This window comes from Haliotis rufescens, unplaced genomic scaffold (genome assembly GCF_023055435.1).
Source record: "Haliotis rufescens isolate VD_foot unplaced genomic scaffold, xgHalRufe1.0.p SCAF_74, whole genome shotgun sequence".
Lineage (NCBI taxonomy): Eukaryota > Metazoa > Mollusca > Gastropoda > Lepetellida > Haliotidae > Haliotis > Haliotis rufescens.
In genome coordinates this window covers 57,707-79,538 of record NW_025964366.1, presented here as the reverse complement: position 1 = coordinate 79,538, position 21,832 = coordinate 57,707, and the positions used below count along the sequence as shown (strand labels likewise).

The 21,832-nt window shown below is 40.2% G+C and overlaps 1 protein-coding gene across 2 annotated transcripts in view; it reads left to right on the top strand.

Moving 5' to 3' along the window:
- Window positions 1-17,479, top strand: part of LOC124123882 (DNA repair protein RAD51 homolog 1) — a 30,216-nt gene extending 12,737 nt beyond the window's left edge. Inside the window, exons 1-10 of one of the 2 annotated variants that reach the window (XM_046487072.2) lie at window positions 2,651-2,815; window positions 4,015-4,127; window positions 5,805-5,942; window positions 9,159-9,276; window positions 10,760-10,851; window positions 11,479-11,573; window positions 12,385-12,498; window positions 13,449-13,578; window positions 15,486-15,607; window positions 16,659-17,479. In XM_046487072.2, coding sequence (XP_046343028.1) covers window positions 4,041-4,127; window positions 5,805-5,942; window positions 9,159-9,276; window positions 10,760-10,851; window positions 11,479-11,573; window positions 12,385-12,498; window positions 13,449-13,578; window positions 15,486-15,607; window positions 16,659-16,782 — 1,020 coding nt within the window. In that variant the 5' untranslated portion in view covers window positions 2,651-2,815; window positions 4,015-4,040 and the 3' untranslated portion in view covers window positions 16,783-17,479. Of the gene's footprint in view, window positions 1-2,650; window positions 2,816-4,014; window positions 4,128-5,804; window positions 5,943-9,158; window positions 9,277-10,759; window positions 10,852-11,478; window positions 11,574-12,384; window positions 12,499-13,448; window positions 13,579-15,485; window positions 15,608-16,658 lie in introns of those variants that run through there. The other variant, XM_048388599.1, reaches the window with a different exon arrangement.
- Window positions 17,480-21,832: the final 4,353 nt, after the last annotated feature.

Sequence of the window (21,832 nt, the reverse complement as noted above, 5' to 3'; positions counted from 1 at the left end):
AAAGGTATATGTGGAGTGACTACAGTCCTCAGGTGTCTTGTGTGCAGCATGGCTGAGAACCCAAGCTGGCCATGTAGACAAAAGGGCTTGAGCAGGGAAAGGGCTCAGGCTGTTGTGTTTGTGCACAGGGTGTGACTTTCACGAACTAACCATGCAGTAAGCATGCTTAGGAAAAAAGACTTTGACTGACACTGCAATGTTTAAGGTTGGCTGACCAGTAAAGTAAGATGACTAAAACTGCATTTACTGTAATTATGTACATGAATTATACTTAAAAGGTAAAATACAAGAAATATTCAAACTCTGTAACTGCCACACAATGAGGATGTCTGTTCGCAAAATGTAATTAAACTGCCTATTGGCCACGATCAGATAGTTTTTACACTACTGGAAAGGTGACCCGGGTAGTTTCGCTAAGACGTTCGAGCACATGCTCGCTGTTGGTACGCGGTACGCGGTACGCGGGTGGAGGGGGGTAGCCTAGAGGTTAAAGCCTACGTTTGTCACGCCGAAGACTCGGGTTAGATTCCACACATCGGTACAATGTGTGATGCCCATATCCGGTGTCCTTCGTCGTGATATTTCTTGGACTATTGCTAAAAGCGGCGTAAAACCTCACTCACTCCACCAATCATTCAACACTCCTTGTTTGTAAGAACAAGTTCTATCGATATAGTGTATATTGTGTTAAAAAGGTTGAGTGAACGTGTATTCAACCCACAAGGCACAATTCGACTATTTTAGCCGTGTACGCTTCCTTATCATAAATATCTTATATTAGAAATATAAATGGTACACTGCGAGCCTTTGGTTCGCATATTACACATTTTTTAAATAGCATATATTAGGAACAGAAATTGTATTATACGAGCATAATACACATTTGTTAGTCCCAATATAGAATAAACAAATTTGCGATAAGGAAACAAAAGAGGGTAATAATGTCTTTATCATATAATTCCATTCTTAAAATAATGAGTAAGACGTAATTTCACTCAATGAAGTTTTGTTTGTTTGGATGTTTTGTTTGTTGTTTAACGTCGCTCTCAGCAATATTCCAGCTATATGACATGCGGTCTGTACATAATCGAGTCTGGACCAGATAATCCAATGATTGACATCATGAGCATCGATCCACGTAATTGGGATACGATGACATGCATCAACAAAGTCAGCGAGCCTGACTCAGTGTACTTAAGTTGCTGCGTACAGAGAAGACAGTGACTGAGTGACCAGCCAAAGTTATCATGTTGTTGACCGCCTCCGTGGTCTAGTGGTAGAGCGTCCGCCCATAGAGCGGAAGGTCCGGGGTTCGATCCCCGGCCGCGTGATACCAAAAGACGTTAAAAGATGGTACTTGTTGTTACCCTGTCTGTCGCTCGGCATTAAGGGGCTAAAACAAGGACTGGTAGGCTCGGAGTCAGTATTCTGTGTCTGAGTGGGATATTCATGTTAAACTGCGGCATGGTATCTCAGTGAGCTAGCACTATAAATCGGCATCAGTCCGGACTAGTACAAGCAGCCACACACACGTACATGCACCTCGCTATATATAAGTGCAATAATCTTGGACGCGACGTTAAACCCAATTTCACCTCACCTCACCACTACTCATTATTTAATGTACTTCAGCTCTGCTTGTCAACGGAAACACGATATGATTCTTCGGGAACCCCTTCCTCAGCATATTGAGAACCTTAGTCAATAGTTACATAATTGAGAAAGAAGGCATTGAATCAGTGTTAGGAGCTTGATAGTAGCTCCAGGGCCCACTTGCACAAAGCGATCTTAGCGCTAAGATGATCTTAACTCCCATACTTTAACATAGGCTTACAATAGTCGCAGCGCTAAGATCGCTTTGTGCAAGTGGGCCCTGCAATGGGTTCGTGATACCAAGGTTATCGCATCGATACCGCTATGCATTATACGATAAAAAGCATAATATCGCACTCTCGAGAATTCAAACGGAAAGACCCAAACACTGGAACCGACATATGTCCGCCGCTATAAAAGTAAAAGAATCTTGAACGCGACATTGAACCCTATTTTCTTTAATTACCATTTTCAGATAATGTGTTAAACTGGGGAACAAATATGCAGGTAAGTTCACAATAAATGGATTATTTGCTGTTTGATCGCTTCGTCCCTTCTTAAGAAGAAATTGGTTTGTATTTTTCGGATCATGAACGGGTACTATTTTTACATACCCTGCAAAAAACTTTGATGGCATAACAAGATGTATTGGGAACCTCTGCTTAGGATTACAAAACGCAAACATCGTGTAATCTTTTTTTAAAAAAAAATAGAAGGAACAAAGCAAACGGTAACTAATCTGTCATTCTTAGAATATAATAAATGGTTTAAGTTCAAAAGAACATGGGAGGGTGGAGGTCGTACTGGTCTTAAGACTGTATCATGTAATGTCGACCCATTAAAAAGTAAAGCTTGTCGGGGCACTTGGTGAGATATCATTTGACAAGAAAAGCAATTCCGTGTTTGCCTTTTTTTTAATAAAAACAAAACTTTTCTCCTCGGCGAGATAAGTTTTGTTATTAATAAAATGTAAACCACAACAGATTACAGTGATTTCACGATTATTTTCTAGCGAATGTGTATGATTGGGCTAAACATTAGAGTTATCTCCCTTACAAATACATCGCGTGATTTGGCGGGACATCCAAGTTTAATAACATCGCATTTTTGGAAGCAAGCGACACGTCAATAAAACATTATTTTCTGGTTACATTCAACGGAATATTAACACATTCTCCTTCAAACATCGCGAAGAAGCTTGTTTGGGTGATACATTGCACTGGTAAGTAAATAGGCTAAATCGGTGACAGTGAGCCAAGAAGGCCTTTCGTGCTGCCTGCTTGACATGTGGATCATTATTTAAATGTGCGGAAGCCTCAACACTTACCTTGCTATTTTATTGGTTGACCTTCCCCACGTTCTTGTACATTTTTCTCAGGACCCACCTCAATATTTGTCTTAAAATTGATGACCCACCCCCTATAAGCTAAGTGACATTTTGGAAATATGGCGACCCCTTCCCTAACATCCTCCCCATCTCTCATATAGACCATAATATATGTTTGAAAGTAACATAAGTTGACAAGTCTGTTAGTCCGAGAGTTGTAATATTCAAGGACGAGTATTATTATATAAACTCAGTCCCCGCTGTATTCCGCGGCCCCCCAAAATAAGAACTCGGCGATCAATTTTTGTAAATTCGGAAACTAAATTTTAATAATTCTGCTCACAGTTATCATGATTATACAAACTTTTAAGTTTAAAGTTTTCGTGAATTTCACAGTTTTACGCCTGTCTGATTTGTGGCAGATATTTTTCCGAAATATTTATCCATTGCCTGAATCTGGCGATCACTGGTGTAAACATAAACATACACTTACTTGTGTGGTAACTAAGCAATAATATTACAGTCAACTTTACTTGAAAACGATATGGATTCATTTAACCATTTCTCTAAAAGTAAAATGCTGGAAAGATTGTTTGCAAATTATTTTTTTTCATTGAATAATAGTACTTAGATCTACATCACAAATAATTATTTGGAATGTTTTAATTAATACCATGTAAAATTCAAATGATTTCTTTCATTTAAGTTAACCAATGTAACTTGTACATGTTAGACCAGCTTTTGACTCGCATGTTAAAATTCTACAATATATTTGACAAATTCTGCAGCAGATAAATGCAAAATTCTGGTTGTGTTCTGCACCAAAAGTGATTTCCTCATGATAGGAACACTTCTGCACTGAGCGGGCATTTCTGCAAAATTAAATAATCTGTGATCGCAGAATACAGCGAGGACTGGAGATAACCACTTTTACCATCAGGTAGTGACAACTCTGTAGCAGATCTTATTTCTAAACATGAAAATACGAAATGTTTTGTATCCTTGTCCAATCTTTTGAGACCTAGACAAAATGACAAAATATTTTTTTCGTGAAGATGTTTGATTGTCAGTATCCTATTATTTATTTGCTCCAGGCAAGAGACTATTGTGCAACAACAACATGGCGATGCAAGCATCTCGGGGTGCGGAGGTGGAAGCAGAAGCAGAGGAAGAAACATTTGGACCCATGCCAATTGCCAAACTAGAGGTTGGACAGTTTCAGAGATGACAACCAAACAAGTTATTTTCAACCATATTCAGGCCTAATATTTAATCAAACTGAATCAGTGAAATATATTAAAAATTTTGACCAAAAAAGACATCACCAGGAATTTAGTCTAGTTATTGACGTTGCTACAGGCAGTGTTAGATACACAACCATTCAGGGCTTGATTTAAGGAATTTTATTTAACTTGCACAGGTGCATGTTGACATGAAAAGCTACTGCATAAGAAACAGATTTCAGTTGGAACTATATTGGCTACTGTCACTGTCCGACTGACACATCACTTACCCTGTGACGTAATAAATATTAATGCACGCATTCCAGGAAAACTCGCAATGTTTCGGTAATGTTTGTGAGAGAGGGGAAGCGATTTTAAAGCACAGAATTAAAGAATGACAAATGCTAAATACAATGTTTATTCCTAATGCAGGATATTTACCATCCCCAAACACACTTGCGTGATAACCTCTATTTATCTAAATTATTAAAAAAAATCCCAAATTGTCCCCAACGTTCCTAATTATCTCAATGTGGGGTTAACATTGTAGCAAGAAAATAAGCAAGGTGGTTTTGAGTTAATGAGCATGATGATTATATTGTAATCATGGTGTAACATTTGTTTGTTGTTTAACGCCCTACTCGGCAATATTCAAGCTATATGACAGCAGTCGATGACATGCATCAACCAAGTCAACGAGGCTGACCATCTGATCCTGTTAGTCGCCTCTTACAACAAGCAAAGTTGCCTTTTACGGCAAGCATGGGTTGCTGAAGACCTATTCTACCCCAGATCTTCTCGGTTTACATGGCGTAACAAGCGCCCCGAGCACTTAGAAAATTGACAAAGGTGGGAAGCTCTATTAAAGTCATGCACAAGGAATTAAGACTGTTGTCCGAGATGAAGCAGTGGTGAACAAACTTAGTTCTTGAAAACGTTGATGTAAATAAACTTTTTTGGTAATAGTTACCAGGCAATATTCTCCTGTGCTACCGTCACGCCGAAGACCCGGGTTCCATTCCCGACATGGGTACAATGTGTGAAGCCCATTTCTGGTGTCCCCCGCCGTGATATTGCTGGAATATTGCTAAAAACGGCGTAAAACCATATTCACTCACTCACTCACTCTCCTGTGCTACTGGCTTCTGTCAAACGTTTTCGTAATATACACAAGAAAAGATATGGAATTTTGGGTCTTTGTTGGGGGCACTTCTAAAGATTCCTTACAGATAGGGATAAAGGTTTGACAGGGGTGATTATTGGAGCAGAATATGGTAACTGCATTACAATGAATATAACTTGACAGATTTGTTCACTGTGAATAATATTATTTGTGGATCCTTAATACTTGCTGAACTCTGTGGTAGCATATATTCTGAAATCAGGCCCATTCAGCAAGATCCAGGGTAGAATAGGTCTTCAGCAATCCATGCTGGTCGTAAGAGGCATCTAACGGGATAGGTTGGTCAGGCTTGCTGACTTGGTTGATGCATGTCATCATTTCCCAGTTGCGTGGATCGATGCTCATGTTATCAATCACTGGATTGTCTGGTCCAGACACGCTTATTTACAGACCACTGTCGTATAGCTGGAATATTGCTGAGTGCGGTGTTAAGCCACAAAGGAACATCGTGATAATCATCTCCCATGTGCTGCTTCAGGGCAATGGAATCAGCAACAATGACCTGAAGAAGCTGGAGGAAGCTGGGTTCTTCACAGTGGAGGCTGTGGCATTTGCTCCCAAGAAACAGCTGCTGGGGATCAAGGGCATCAGTGAAGCCAAGGCAGAGAAAATCCTGGTAGGAGTCTGATTTGTCTAACTGGGCAAAGGCTTAAATTGTTACCTATGATTCCGGGTTAGAAATTAACACTAGCCCGCTAGCCCGGGGCTTTTGGTAAATCCAGGCTAGTACAAATTTCCCAATTTCCCCATTGTTTTACCATTACGAGGGCATTTTATCTTTACCCGGGATAGTAAAGCTTTTCAGTTTAGTTCTAACGCTGTGATTAAAGGGGAACTACACTCGGCTAATTGCCAGTCCCAGCAGATTTTATTCTTGTCCCACAAATAAAAGTTCCTTGGACATCTTCCTGCGCAAGGGAGTTAACTGAGTGTAAAAGCCTAGTTGCCAACCTTGCCGAATTAGGTTGCAATAATGGAGTTATATTGGCTGGACCAACAAGCTATGCATAGTCAAATCAAAATCACATAATGAAATCCACATGGATTTCACTGTGCAGATTTCGGTCAACTGCTGGATTTGCAAATATATGACCCATTTTATTGGGGAAAAATCTTGATTATCGATCTGATTGTCGTGACTGGGTGTCGACATTTTGTTTGAATAAAATGCAAGTGAAATAAAGAGCTGGAATCTGATTGGTCAACAGGAAGGCATAACCCATAATTGCCACTGGTGGCGCTACAATCGAACCACAAAATTGCAACCAATTGGGGCAAGGGTGGAAACCAATCTCATTAAAATCAGATCTAAGTTCTTGCTGCCGCTAAAGAAAGATCTGAGTACATCCCATTACAGATCACGTCAGAACGACCTTTCGAAAACTTTGACCGACCACTGAAATTACTAACAAGAAGTTGACGTCAGCCAATTAGAAAGCAGCTTTCTCAAGCTTTACGGCACTTCACGTCTTCTTTCAACCAGGCGACTTACATTTCAGACAACGCTTGAAAAATATGTTGACACAGATCTCGATTAAAATTTTGAAAACTGAACAAACAAACATTCCGGAATGTCTAATATATGGTTGAGATTGTATGGCAGTGCTTCCCACGTACTGTGCAACGCCTCGTCCGTTCAAATGTTTATCCCACAGAAGCGAGAGATAGACGATGATTTTGAAGGAATCAGTCGTAAGGGATGTAACTGTCGTTTGGAATTCCCCGTGTTAACGTTTTCGAGGTTGCATGATGAGAAAATACATTCCGACTGTCACTTTCATGATCTGGTAAGCGGCGCTTTGATTGGTCGGATGAAAGGTCATTCTGACTTGACCCGTAATGGGATGTCCTGAGATCTATGTTTAGCCATAGCGAGAACTAAGATCTGATTTTTATGAGATTGGGGTGGAAACTGGTCTTTTAGTCATTTAGCTCCCTGGCCTCGGGAAGATGAACTGAGCAAAGGCTAAATATGTTCCCTGGTAAAGGAGGACCACACTCGGCCAGTTGCCAGTCAGCAGATTTGATTCATATCCCTCGAATAACATTTGCTTGGTCTGCTGGTTCACATTAATAAAAATTTAGCCATAAATGATAACGCTTATTATACAGAGACAATGTCTAAGTTTCTCAAACAATATTCATTAATATGTCTCACCAGTGCACAAGACAGTCAGTGGAGCAGCAGTGCTTCTGTTTACTGGTTATAAGTGATGTATTGGCCTGAATTCTGTATTTCAATTTGTTGCAATAATGATTCATGTATTACGATACGTACCACAATGTACTGCATGTGTTCTTTCATCTGTTCTTTCATCTGTAATTTGTTAGGAACATGAATGCAAAAACTACCCCTGCACATGTTTCACAACTTCATATTTTGTTGGATGTTGCTATGGCTACAACTTATGCGTAATAGAGACACTATCATGATTATATACAAGAAACTGGTGGCAAATAGTTTTGCTTTTTCTTCGATCACGGGTAACAGTTCCTCAGAGCTAATTTCATAATTTCTTAATTTCATAATTTTAATTAAACTTGTCACTTACGTAAACATGGTAAAGTTTTCAAACAATTGTAAAGATGCATGATTTTGAAAAAACGGTGTTTTCCAAACATTTTTGTACGTATTCATTAGTATTTCATATTGTGGTGTACCAGTAATACCACTCACTAGAGCTGGGATGGGTAACTCGGGTACTTGGGTCGGGTGGGTCCTGAGTAGGACCTAGTTACCCACAGGACTACCCCGACCAGTGGTTAGTCACATGATATATGGTTTAAAGGGGAAGTGTACACGCAAAAATCACTTTCTTTCTTTTTCTAAACAAAACGCAATTTTAGAATTAATTAGTATCTGTGTTTCAAAATATACACTCATTTTTTTCACAGTGAAAGTAGGAAGCTCACAATAGTGTGAAAATGTTATGCCGTTATGAGGCCTTCGTTTTTCGAGCTAAACAGGCCTGAGTTATCCCCCTTAGATTATGACGTAATTGGTGCCAATTCAACTGGGTCCCTGTCTATTCTTAACGCAAAAGATATCAAGTACCAGTTTGCGGTAAAACAACATGGCCTACGACACACTCAGGCGCAGTGGTGACTCAGCATAACACTATGCTGGCTGGCATCTGAGACGCTAGAATCACACACCTAGACCTACACCACGTGAAGCGGCTCTAACAAAGCATGATGACGTCATAATGTTTATCAATTGGCACCAATGACGTCATATTGCAAGGGGCATAAGCCATGGTGTTTTTGTTGTGGAAATAGAACACTTTGTAAATTTGAAAAATATAAATCGTTTTAATGCGAAAAATATGTTAATTAATTGTGATATTTTTATATTTTTGTCTATGACACTTCTAGGTTAACACTTTTAATTTCCGTGTGAACTTGCCCTTTAATGACAAAAACTCACTATGGATTAGTGGTTACACTACAAGTCGCAAAGTTTCTTTCTGACGATGCAAATATTCCTTTTGACTTGTATATGTTTGAGTAAAGATAAAGCATCAGTCAACTTCAATGAACGCATGATCTAATTGTTTGATACATGTATCTAAATAGTTTTAGCCAGGGCTGCAGTCAAACAATTACCAATCAGACATTTTGTTCCCAACTCTTAAGACCTGCAGTGGGTATCTGGGTAGGGTCGGGTAATAGGGGGTCAGGTACCCGGGTAGTAAATTTGGACTCGTCCCAGCCCTACCGCGCACCCCTACTGGTAATTGACAGGGGAGCAGTCACCGTCCGTGAATTAGTGTAACATAGAGCAGATAAAAGATGTTTGGTTTCATTCAGAAGCGTGTTGTTTGAATTGCAGACTGAGTCTGCCAAGTTGGTTCCTATGGGTTTCACCACGGCCACTGAGTTCCACCAGAAGAGATCTGAAATCATTCAGGTGACAACAGGATCCAAGGAACTTGACAAGCTACTCCAAGGTGAGGCTATTGAAAGAGTTTTACTACTACAGGCCTCAAAGTTGCAACTAAAACTGTCGCCAATGCCACCTAAATTTCAGTATGTCTACTGTCTAAAATTCAAGGGGTAGCCAAGTGACTACCTTGAACAGCCGATCTTTGAAAACATGTCTTCTGATAATTGTACTCACAAATAATTCCTCCTAAAGTCGACAAGGAACCAAAATACATAAATATTTATGTAATAAGTACGTTATTTTAGTATAAGGATATACCTATATAATCTAGTAAAATAAATTGCATCATTGTTCGAGTCACAAGTAACAAAATCAAGTACAGTTTCCATTAATATACAATTCCAAGACTAGTGCTATAACTATTATATTATTATATTATAGTTATTTGATAAAAGATAATTTCAAATGCTTTTGGCTACCAACAATATTGGCTTGACTTCTTGATTTTACCACTGGCTACCTGAAAAAAAATACTTGTAAAAACTTGGTAAAAATTTAAACTTTGAGGCCTGTACTATGCAGTACTATCAGTATTATATCAGTCATGGAATGGCAACATCTTGTATCAATACTTGAGTCACGATGCAATATGTATTGCGAACATTTACCATCTGAAGATTGCTATCAAGAATGTGTGTTAACAGGCAGTAGATGCATTAAGGAGTAATGCAGGATAAGTATACAAATATAAAAAATAGCTTTGATTTTACAAGGTTTCTTAGATCAGGGTGTTTTAGAAACAAAGTATAATAGTCTTTTCTTAAAAGATGCAGTGATAAACATGGCAAGTTATTAAATACCAATTTTAACAATTTATTTTACAAAATTGCATGAATAACCTTGCCTTCTGGGTGACTCTCATTTTGAAAGCCCCGATATTACAACCCCCATCAGTGGAGTGCATGGTGGCAAAAAGAAAGGGTCCTGTCTTTAACACCATTATTAAAGACTTCTTCTAAGGTTTCATGACAATACCTGTATTAGTGTTTGGTCGAACTAGGAATTCAAGATTTCAGAAAAGCATATCTCTGTCACAGTGTTCCCGTTTACTGGTAATTACTGTTTTTTTACCGGTAAAATTAGGCTTGGACAGGTAATTCATGTGACTGCCAGTCTGTGGATCGGCAAATAAAGTACTTATAAATCTTTGTTGTTGAACAAAACATCGATATTCATATAAGTACATTTTTCGAACAAAGTCAGCATGTCTGTTACCATCAGGGTTTACCCTTGTCTATTTCTAGGTTAAATATCCATTTGTAGCGACTTTGTCTCGTCGCTGACTTGGTTCATGCATATCATCGTATCCCAATAGCGTGGATCGATGCTCTTGATGTCAATCACTGGATTGTCTGGTCCAGACTGAATTATTTACAGACCAATATAGCTGGAATATTGTGTGTGGCGTTAAACAAGAAACAAACATGATTCATCTTTTAGACTTCTTGTGAAATATTTCCATTGATGAGTATAATGTTTGATTGCAGGGGGTATTGAGACAGGTTCTATCACGGAGATATTTGGTGAGTTCCGAACCGGCAAGACGCAGCTGTGCCACACACTAGCCGTCACATGTCAGGTATGTTAGTTATCCCCCGACCTTAAATGTCGGGGTAATAAGTTTTACCAAGGAATTCTGTCCGTTTTTTTTATACCTATAGAAGATGTGCAGTGGGAAGTCTGATTTCAATATGTTAATTTTCTGAAAAAAATACGGACTTTCTAAATGAAGTACAGCGTTTTTTTCGTTTTTTGACATAGAAGTTTCCATGCTAATAGAAGAGGTACAGTGCAGAGTTTATTTTGATGTGCGTATTTTCTGAAATACACATGAAAATATCTCCTTCTCCCTGTCACTCGATGAAAGAAACATGATATTTCACTCAACACATGAAATATCTAACTATCCCAATTGCGTGGATCGATGGTCATGATGTCAATCACTGGATTGTCTGGTCCAGACTCGATTATTTTACAGACCGTATAGCTGGAATATTGCTGAGTGCTCATAAACAACAAACAAACAAACAGTTAAAAAAAGTCATTCAATTTCAGTTTGGTGCACCAATGGATATGCTAGTGAATCTGTGCTATAAACTTTTGAACCTCAAACCCAAACTTGTGTAAACCAGAAGGAATTTGTTCATCTGGCTTCGGACTTGTGGCTAGTCACAGGGTGTAATTGTTGCTGACTTCTCCTCTGCAGTTGCCTATTGATATGGGAGGAGGGGAAGGCAAAGCTATGTACATCGACACTGAGGGGACGTTCCGCCCAGAGAGACTGCTGGCAGTAGCCGAGAGGTATGTGACATGCTCACACCCTATTTGAATTACATGCATTTATTGAGGAACAATTGACTTCAAACAGAATCTGTTTGAGGGAAATGAGTAAACAGCAATACAAGGTCAAGAAGGCAAGTCAATTTTGGCCAATTTGACAATTTTGTTGTTGCAGATCTTTGATAACAATTAGTCAATGTGTGTGACTGCTTACTGGTCACAATAAGGTATGCAGAGTTATGTCCCCTTGTTTCAGTCACCTGCTTGTAATAAACTCGAATCGGCTGATCATTAGTGTGACATGACGATGTGGACTATTGTAACCACATCACTACCCCTTAGTACCATTCCTAGCGATCCTAACACTGTAGTTAATTCAGCTAAATACATTTAAATACTCATGTTGAAAGAAATGTATTATCCAATGTTTAACAGCCTATCTGTATTATTATATTCTGTACACAAATGTCTGTGGACTATACGTAAATTTCATGGCAAATTTCTACTAGTCCTTATGATACCTTAACTAATGTGCAGATTGGCAAGGACTATAGGACCAGTGCCAATTTCTAACGCTGAAGTTTGTCTTAAGTTATCAAACAAGGGGCAGATAAATATAAAGTGGTATTCCGTTTCAACACAGTTTTTAGCTGCATAACTTGTTTTTACGTAGATTTCGTGGAATATTTGCATGCCGCCCACGATCGATTTCTAGATCATGGCAGCCTTATCGAAATCTAGAAAGAGCAGTTTTTAGTTTAACTGACGGCATGAGTTTCAGATAGGTTTCCCAATTTATAAAAGTTTTGAATTGTGCATGCATTGTTCACAGGTATGGGTTGTCGGGCAGTGATGTTCTGGACAACGTGGCGTATGCCCGGGCCTACAACAGTGACCACCAGTCTCAGCTGCTCATACAGGCAGCGGCCATGATGGCGGAGTCCAGGTACGTCAGATTGTTACGTTTCAATTCCCAGATTGAGACAAGATGTTAGCCCAGAAATCTGTGTGTAAAAGGGTCTAGTGCGAAACCAACCAACAACCAACAACCAACAAGCAGAATTCAAACAACAAATGTATTACAAAAATAAACTAGGTTTACAGATCAATACAAATTACTGCACAATAATTACAATGGCAGTACCTAAAAGAGTGGTTGGACAATATTCAATGGCAATGAATAATATGATGGCAGTGGTCTGTATCAAATACCAAAATACGGTTGAGATATCAAAAGTCAGTGATAATAGTATATATTCACCCAGCGGCGACTGTGGTCAAGCTTGAGAACGGGAATACTGTTAAAAGAGCGTTAAACCCTGTTCACTCACTCACTCACTCACTCACTCACTCACTCACTCACTCACTCACTCACTCACTCACTCACTCACTCACTCACCCACCCACCCACGCTCACTCACTCACTCACTCACTCACTCACTCACTCACCCACCCACCCACCCACTCACTCACTCACTCACTCACTCACTCACTCACTCACTCACTCACTCACTCACAACCAAATTTGAAAAATATGTTTAGCACAATTTTCATAAAGTTCACCCAGTGTCTTAGAAAATGAACTCATCCAAAACCCAGGCCCATATTTTTAAGGTATGGTTTTAATAAGTCTACACCTTTGTCAATTTTCTAAGCACCCTGAACGATAATATTATGGCCAAAACGGAACCTTTATGCCAGAACCTTTAGAATTCTAAACAAAGCCCTTATTTTCAATTTTTATTTGTATATTGCCTAGTGTAAGCGGATCTTACTAGACCAAAAATTGGAATTTTTAAAAACTTTTCAAAATTTTTAATTTAATTAAGTCCCTGACCTTGGATTCAAGTGTATCTGTCCCTGCTTGTACATACTCACACCCTCTTCTATCTTCAGATACGCCCTGCTGATTGTGGACAGTGCCACAGCTTTGTACAGGACAGACTACTCCGGTCGCGGTGAGCTGTCCGCCCGACAGATGCACTTGGCCAGGTTTCTCCGGATGCTACTAAGGCTAGCTGATGAGGTCAGTGATGTGCCTACATTTTTTAATTGGTTCTACGCTTGTCGCTTGTCGTAAGAGGCGACTGACGTCATCGGGTGGCCAGGCTTGCTTACTTGGTTCATACATGTCATTGTATCCCAGTTGCGTGGATCAATGCTCATGATATCAATTACTGGATTGTCTGGTCCAGACTCGATAATTTACAGACTGCCATCATATAGCTGGAATATTGCTGCGTGCGGTGTTAAACAACAAAACAAACAAAATTGGTTCTAGATGACAGCCGAAATAGCCTTGTTCCTAGGTTACAGTGATTTTAATGGATGAACATGTCTGTTAACCAACTGCCTGGAGTGTGTTATATTTGAGGGGGACATCCTGAGCATCTATCCTGATGAAAACTGCTAAATGATATTCTCTAAAAACATGTTCAGAGAGATAAAGCATTATTGAACTCATGTTGATGTAAAATCCTTTAGCAGGTTAAGAGAGTTATTTCCCTTTGTACATGACTTTGATACTGCTATTGTACACGCAGGAAAGATGATGGACTTGTGTTTCACGGTGCAAATGTTTTCAGGGATGAGAGTTGCATCGTCACCTGCAGAGCTAGATAAGCTTTTGGTTATTTGGGTATTTTACCCTTGGGTTTGATTTTGATTGGTTATCCACAAGTTTTAGAGGGTATAGAATTGTTTTTACCCATCTGTTTCTTCACATTTGGGTTTTTAACTTAAAACCTGTTTTGTAACAATCCCTGTAAATCATTTAAAACTATTTGAATATTAGTATACCCATCTGCGTCTGCTTGTGGCTCTGTCTCCGGGAAGCCTTTTTTGGTTAATTTGTATAATTGTTTTTATCACCAATCAGCGACTTATTAAGATACAACATGTACGTTGACTAGGTACAATTTGCGTTTTATTGGCATCTATTAGTATGTTTGTCGCAGACGTTCCAAGTGTAACTGTCGGTAAGTGAATTTGGCTATTGGCTGATGCATAATCATTTTATCTAACAGTTGTAATATACACATTCATTTTATTTCAATAGCGTATTTATAGTTGTTGTTGCATATTTGATACGCTAGGATTTGATTTGTCTGTGTATTTTATTTATCTTATGTGTATTTTACGCAAATATGCAGCTTATCTTGAGCTCTTACCTGTAACGGTCAGGTGTCAGGTGCGCATGTGGTCGTCAGGTCGTCAGGATATGTCGCACATGCCATGCATACAAAGGAGCCAACCTGTCAAAAATATTGGGGTCAGACCTGTCTGGCACTTACTTTTCACAAATGTGAGCAGATTTACCTGTATAACAGGAACATTCTTCATTGCTTCACATTTGTAAAAATCAGAAAGAACTTGTAACACTTCCTTGTGGACTAGCACGTAAACATTAAACTGATGAGTTACTCTGTAGCAGATCATTTTTGCAGACTAGTGACAATATCAAATAATTGCTTAACTTGTGTATGTGTAAAAAACTCAATTATGATGTAAGTTGCCAGATTCATCTCACTACCCAAACAATTTCAATTGTCAAGCCCCATCTTAAATGTCTACAGTTTGGATGTTGGAATATTTACAGGAGTCAACCCCAATAGCCATATTAAACTAGTCTGCTGCTCATTTCGGCCCACTACTGATGTTAAGACTAGATATTTGGATAAAACTAGTTTTTCTAGATTGTTACAGTTCTCAGACGAACAGACTTATGGATGTGTCTATCCCTGAATTACTCTTTTTTGAAGATTATCTACAATCATAAGGAAGAGAATATATGGATGTCAACTTCTTTATTATGAGGAACACAACGTTTCAAAGTATATGCTTACTCCTTCTCTTCCTTATGTGAATCACTTCTAAATGCCTTTCAAAGACCTATCTACAATCAGTACAGAATGGCTTTGTTTTTTTGCCTAGTTTGGAGTTGCTGTACTCATCAGTAACCAGGTGGTAGCTCAGGTGGATGGTGCATCCATGTTCACAGCTGACCCCAAGAAACCCATCGGTGGAAATATCATTGCTCACGCATCCACAACAAGGTGAGAAAGTTGGAATTTGTGTGGAAACAACTGATGCTTTGGGGGTTTTCAGACAAGTAATGAAATAAATCTGGATAAACAAATTTTTAACAAATATGCATGATAAATAGTCGAGAGACTCTACTCATGATAATTGCTCAGACCTATGTCATGGTTGAGATACAATCTGAAATACTGTCCAAAGTGTTAATCCCAACTCACTAGCCCTGTGGCATCTTCCCGAGGCAAGTGAGTTAACTGACTATAAAAGTCCAGTTTCCACCCTTGCCGAACTAGGCTGGTATTATGGAGTTACATTTTGGCTGGACTAATGAGTCTATGCATAGTGCAATCAAAATCGTGCAACAAAATCGAAATCCTGTTAGTAAACTGTCATGTAGATTTCAGTCGATTGCAGGATTTGCAAAGCATGTACACCGCCACTTCGTTGTCAACAGACAGAAATCTTCCAAATCTTTTCATGTTTTTAATGAAGGTGCCCACGCAGTTTGATGTAAGAACGTTTTATCACAATATAGAACTTGATTATCGATCAGATCGTCTTGACAGGGTGCCGCAATTTTGTTTGATACAAATGCAAGTGATACGAGAGGTGGAATCTGATTGGTCAATAGGGAGGCTTAGAAGGAACATGACTCGTAATAACCACTGATGGCGCTATGATAGAGCCCAGGAATTCCAGCCTAGTTCGCCAAGGGGGGAAACTGGACTTTTATAGTCAGTCAACTCCCTTGCCTGGGGAAGATGGCTCTGCGGTGATTCTGGGTTAGAATTGGTTGCCAGCTTCCTATGGTGGTCGTAAGGTGGCGAGTGGTGGTGGGGTATAGCCTATATGCGTAAGAAGCGAATAAATGAATTAGGTGTTCAAGCTTGGTGACTTGATGGCATGTCATCGTTCACCGAGGCGTGGATCATTTTTCACTATATCAATCACTGGATTGTCTTGTCAATACTTGATTATTCCAAGCTGCTGTCACATGGCTGGAATATTTCTGAGTGGCATTAAACAACAAACAACAAATCCACCTCACTTACTTTCTGCATTTTTCAGACTCTACTTGAGAAAGGGCCGAGGTGAGACACGGATCTGTAAGATCTATGACTCTCCATGTCTGCCAGAAGCGGAAGCCATGTTTGCAATCAATGCTGATGGAATCGGAGATGCTAAAGACTGATGTTATGAGATGAGGCTGAAGAGGTGGAAGATGAATAGACAGCTGACGACAGTCGTATCTCCCGCATCTTCAGGATTAAACCCAGTGCTGGAAGCCCTGTTGATGACATTTAAACTTGTGTCTTGTCAGAAGTGACAGGCAATTTACACTTTGAAGAGTCAGCTCCAGAAAGAGTCCTAGGTACTGAGATGAAATCGCATAACAGAAAATGTTATGTTCAATTGGAAGTGGTTGGATGAGGAATATCCTTTCATTCTTGATGTGAAAGAGAATATACTTATCCTTGTGATTACTGAACGTGTTGGCTTGTACCCGTTGTTGGTGTATTGAAGTCATAAAGTGTGTCAATGATGATGTTCGACTAGAAAACCCCATTCTCTTTCAGGGACCCCGTGAAGTCCAAGTAGTCCATAGTTTAGTTCGGCCTTGTGGTGCACATTACCTGACTAGTGTTTGGGGGAAAGCATGTCCTTCCAGATTGTCACTACTATCGGACTAACAGACTAGTGATAGTGCCTAACACTGTCATTGCCAGTGTTTGAGGTGGAGGAGGTTCTTGGAGTGGAGATCACGAAGCACGACCCGTGAAGATCCGGGGTAGAATAGGTCTTCAGCAACCCATACTTGCTGTAAAAGGTGACCATGCTTGTTGTAGGAGGCGACTAACAGGATCGGGTGGTCGGACTCGCTGACTTGGTTTTGATATATGTCATCGCATCCCAATTGCGTGTATCGATGCTCATGATTTCAATCACTGGATTGTCTGGTCCAGACTCGATTTTTTTTTTACAGACCACTGTCATATAGCTGTAATATTTCTAAGTGCGGCGTTGAACAACAAACAAACACAAAGCACACACCATGTATGTGTGGTGGAGTGTAGCGTTGGAAGTAAGACATCACCTCCTCCTGAAAAGTGATGCAGCGTTAAAGATTCAGATTTGAAGGCTTCCTGTTTATTCACTTGTCACCCTGCTGATGATGGTTGTGACAGGGAGAAGGAGATGTTTGTGTGCACTCTCCAGAGGACATCTGTTTATGGAGGTTTTTCCTGAGAGATTCAAACAAGAAGTTGTTTTCCGTTATTTCACTTTACACTTGGTTATATGATTGTATATGTATAATACAGTATTGTATATTGTGTATATATAAGCTGTCTTTGGTAAAAGACTCATCCTTGAGAAATGTGTTTGTTATAAACTGACATTCAATGACTGATCATGGATGATCATGGATGATCATAATTTGGTGGGACGATGCATCAGTGGATCGCCATGTTTTTGATTCTCGATACAAGTGTCGATCATAGTTGCACACAAAGTAAAAATATTGATTCTAATCTTCAGTGTTTGCCTTAACAAGTGTTACACAACACTAATTAGTAGTGATAATTAGTTGTGAAAATGTAAATATTTTCATCCATTGTGCCATACTTGACACTGCCAACTGTAAGTGTTAATTGTCAGTGTGCCAGGTATTTGGCTATCCTGTCTCGGGGACCACAGATAAAAGCACATGCAAGTATCATGATTTGTATCGGATGGCGAGCAAAGGTATCGTGATCGGTGTCTCATCGGACAGTTGGTGTACGGTCCCAGCCCTAAATGTGACCTGGCACATACCATGACTACTGTAATACTGGTTTCTGATATTAACTGTGATAGATATTAATGGATTTAGACAAGTGTCAATATATTAACAAAAACTAGATTCAATAACCACATACTTGCCGTAAAAGGCGACTATGCTTGTCAATACGACTAACAGTATCGGGTGGTCAGGCTTGCTGACTTGGTTGATACATGTCATCGATCCCAATTGCGTGGATGGATGCTCATGATGTCAATCACTGGATTGTCTGGTCGAGACTCGATTATTTTACAGACCGCCGTCATATAGCTGGAATATTGCTGAGTGGGGCGTTAAACAACAAACCAACCAGCCAACCAACCAATAACCACATGTCGGTATTCTGAGCTTCCTGCCTCCAACATCCCGGTTCGCCGTGATCATCTTTCTAGGCTTGTTACCACAGCCTTGCTCACATCTGAGGCCTGCATTACCTTGGGCTTTCCTCGCACATCAAGCTAACATGCTGTGATATAACTGGAATACTGTTCAAAGCAATGTTAAACCAAGCTCACTTATTCTTTCACTATTTGTATAATAGGCAAGTCCAGATAAGTGGACAGGACAGTCTTTTATGTAGACAACTAGTTCCTATTATTTATATAATCTATGCTGGAAATGGGATCCTAGGCGCTGGTGTGTGTGTGGCATCATTTTTCAGGCTGTGCGAACGAGAAACTGGATTGTATAATTGCTTATGCTTGTTGTGAGAGCTTGTTAAGGGGTGTGAGAGTTGGCAGATATGCAATATTAAGTTGTCAGATGCCACTTAACTGCTGACCTGAGTATCTAGGGATTTCAAACGTAACCCCTTGACTTATTACGTATCTTTGCTGGACTTGTCCTTGACTTATTACGTAGCTTTGCTGGACTCGTCCTTGACTTATTACGTAGCTTTGCTGGACTCGTCCTTGACTTATGACGAAGGTTTGCTGGACTCGTCCTTGACTTATGACGTATCTTTGTTGGACTCGTCCTTGACTTATGACGTATCTTTGCTGGACTCGTCCTTGACTTATGACGTATCTTTGCTGGACTTGTCCTTGACTTATTACGTAGCTTTGCTGGACTTGTCCTTGACTTATTACGTATCTTTGCTGGACTCGTCCTTGACTTATTACGTATCTTTGCTGGATTTGTCCTTGACTTATTACGTAGCTTTGCTGGACTTGTCCTTGACTTATTACGTAGCTTTGCTGGACTTGTCCTTGACTTATTACGTATCTTTGCTGGACTCGTCCTTGACTTATTACGTAGCTTTGCTGGACTTGTCCTTGACTTATTACGTATCTTTGCTGGACTCGTTCTTGACAAATTATGTATCTTTGCTGGATTCGTTCTTGACAAATTATGTATCTTTGCTGGATTCGTTCTTGACTTATTACGTAGCTTTGCTGGATTTGCTCTTGACTAATAAAGTATCTTTGCTTGACTCGTTCTTGACAAATGACGTAGGTTTGCTGGACACGTTCTTGACCAATTCTCATGTAATGACATAGACGTAGACAAGCCGAATACATTCCAAAGCAGCGTCAAATCCAAATACTCCCACTGCCAAATTTTATTCCATGTCACACCACAGGACTTGTTACTCAAACACGAACAGCTGTATGGCCACTTCCAGTGCACTACCAGCATTATATAAAAGGATTAGCAGCTGCAAAAAATATGGGGTTTAAAGTCGCGTTCAGGATTATTTCACTTATACAGCGACGTGTATACACGTGTGTGACTGCTTGCACTAGTCCGGACAAATGCCGGTTTTTTAATGGTAGCTCACCTAGATACCCAACGCTATATAACATGACTACCCCACAGTGTACTAATTCCGAGCCGACCATTCGTTGTTTAACCCTCTTAATGCCGAGCGCAAGGCAGTGTAACAAGAACCATCTTTTAACGTATTTTGCTATGATGCGACCGGGGATCGAATCCCCGACCTCCCGTTCTCCGGGCAGACGCTCTTCCAACTAGACCACAGAGGTGGTCGTTAAGAAAGAATACGTCCATACAGTCCTACGTAGTGACCATATGTCTTGAAGCTGCTAAATGTTTGTTTTGACAAGCCCCTGTGCATGTCACAAGATGATGAAAAGAGTCTTTGTCACTGCTGATGTTTCATATTTTGACGACGCTGCGTTTTGATCTGTCAACATCTTGGAACCTCATCACTGTTGCAGCTGGCCAGAGGACAAGATAAGCTGAGTGACCTTGAAACTAACGCCCGATGCTTCCAGCGATGGAGATAATGTGTTAACTGTTTGTAATTCTCGCGCTGTCAACAGCCCTTGGGCTCCTTTGGTTGGTTTCTCGATGACCACAGACTAAGGCTACGTCTGACCTTTTCGATGTTCAGTGTCTGGTTGATCCAACCTTTTGTGTGGAGTTCGGGATGTGGGCGGAACTACCCATTCTTTCTCTTCACTAATTGACTCGGTCAATTCGTCATTAAGTCTGATGTGTAATGAAAACAAGAATTTTAACCACCAGCCGCATACTTGACTGATTCCCTTAATTTTTTTCCGGGAACAAGACTTTTACTGTGGCATGTTCAAACTCGTTTGATTAAAGCAAACGAAAATGTAAACAACAGTTTTATGACACCTATTCTTGTTAGTAACGTGTGTGTGACACCATCACAAATGCTCACCCTTTTAGCATTTTAATGAGTTTCGCCAAGATATGTTACCTTGGACCATGTAAGTTTAGAAGTTGCGACGGGGGCCACGGGTGGCCCAGTCTTCTAAGGCGCGATTCGCTGTGCAGAGTTGCGTCCCTTGGGCACGCCAGAAACCTATCATTGTGGGTTCGAATCCTGGTTCGCCCCGATTATGTTTCTAGGTTTGTCAGCACCATACCTGTGCTCGTGGGTTTCACGGAAGTGGTAAACGTCCGAGACCTGCATCACTTCGGGCTTTCCTCCCACATTTAGCTGACACACCGTGAAATAACTGGAATACTGTTAAAAGCGGCGTTAAACCCAACTCACACACACACACTAGAAGTTGCGAAAGTCAGCTTTAGTTTAAAAGGACGTAAGATATGTTGTCGAGTGAGTAAGGTTTTACGCCTCTTTTAGCAATATTCCAGAAATATTACGGCGGGGGACACCGGAACTGGGCTTCACACATTGTACCCAAGTGGAGAATCGAACCCAGGTCTTCGGCGCAAAGAGCGAACGTTTTAACCACTAGGCTACCCTACCCCACCGCCATGAAATTCCAAAATGTCACCGTATGACATGGGAAAAGCGTGTGAACAGTATGACGTGTGCCATCAGTATGACGTGTGTCATCAGTTTGACGTGCTTGGGTTGCATAGCCCAAGTCATGAGTTACTACAGACTGTCAACCCCTGCCCTCTAGGCATCCGGCATACCACTTCATTTTACTAAGCATCCGAATTGATTCCTACCAGGTGG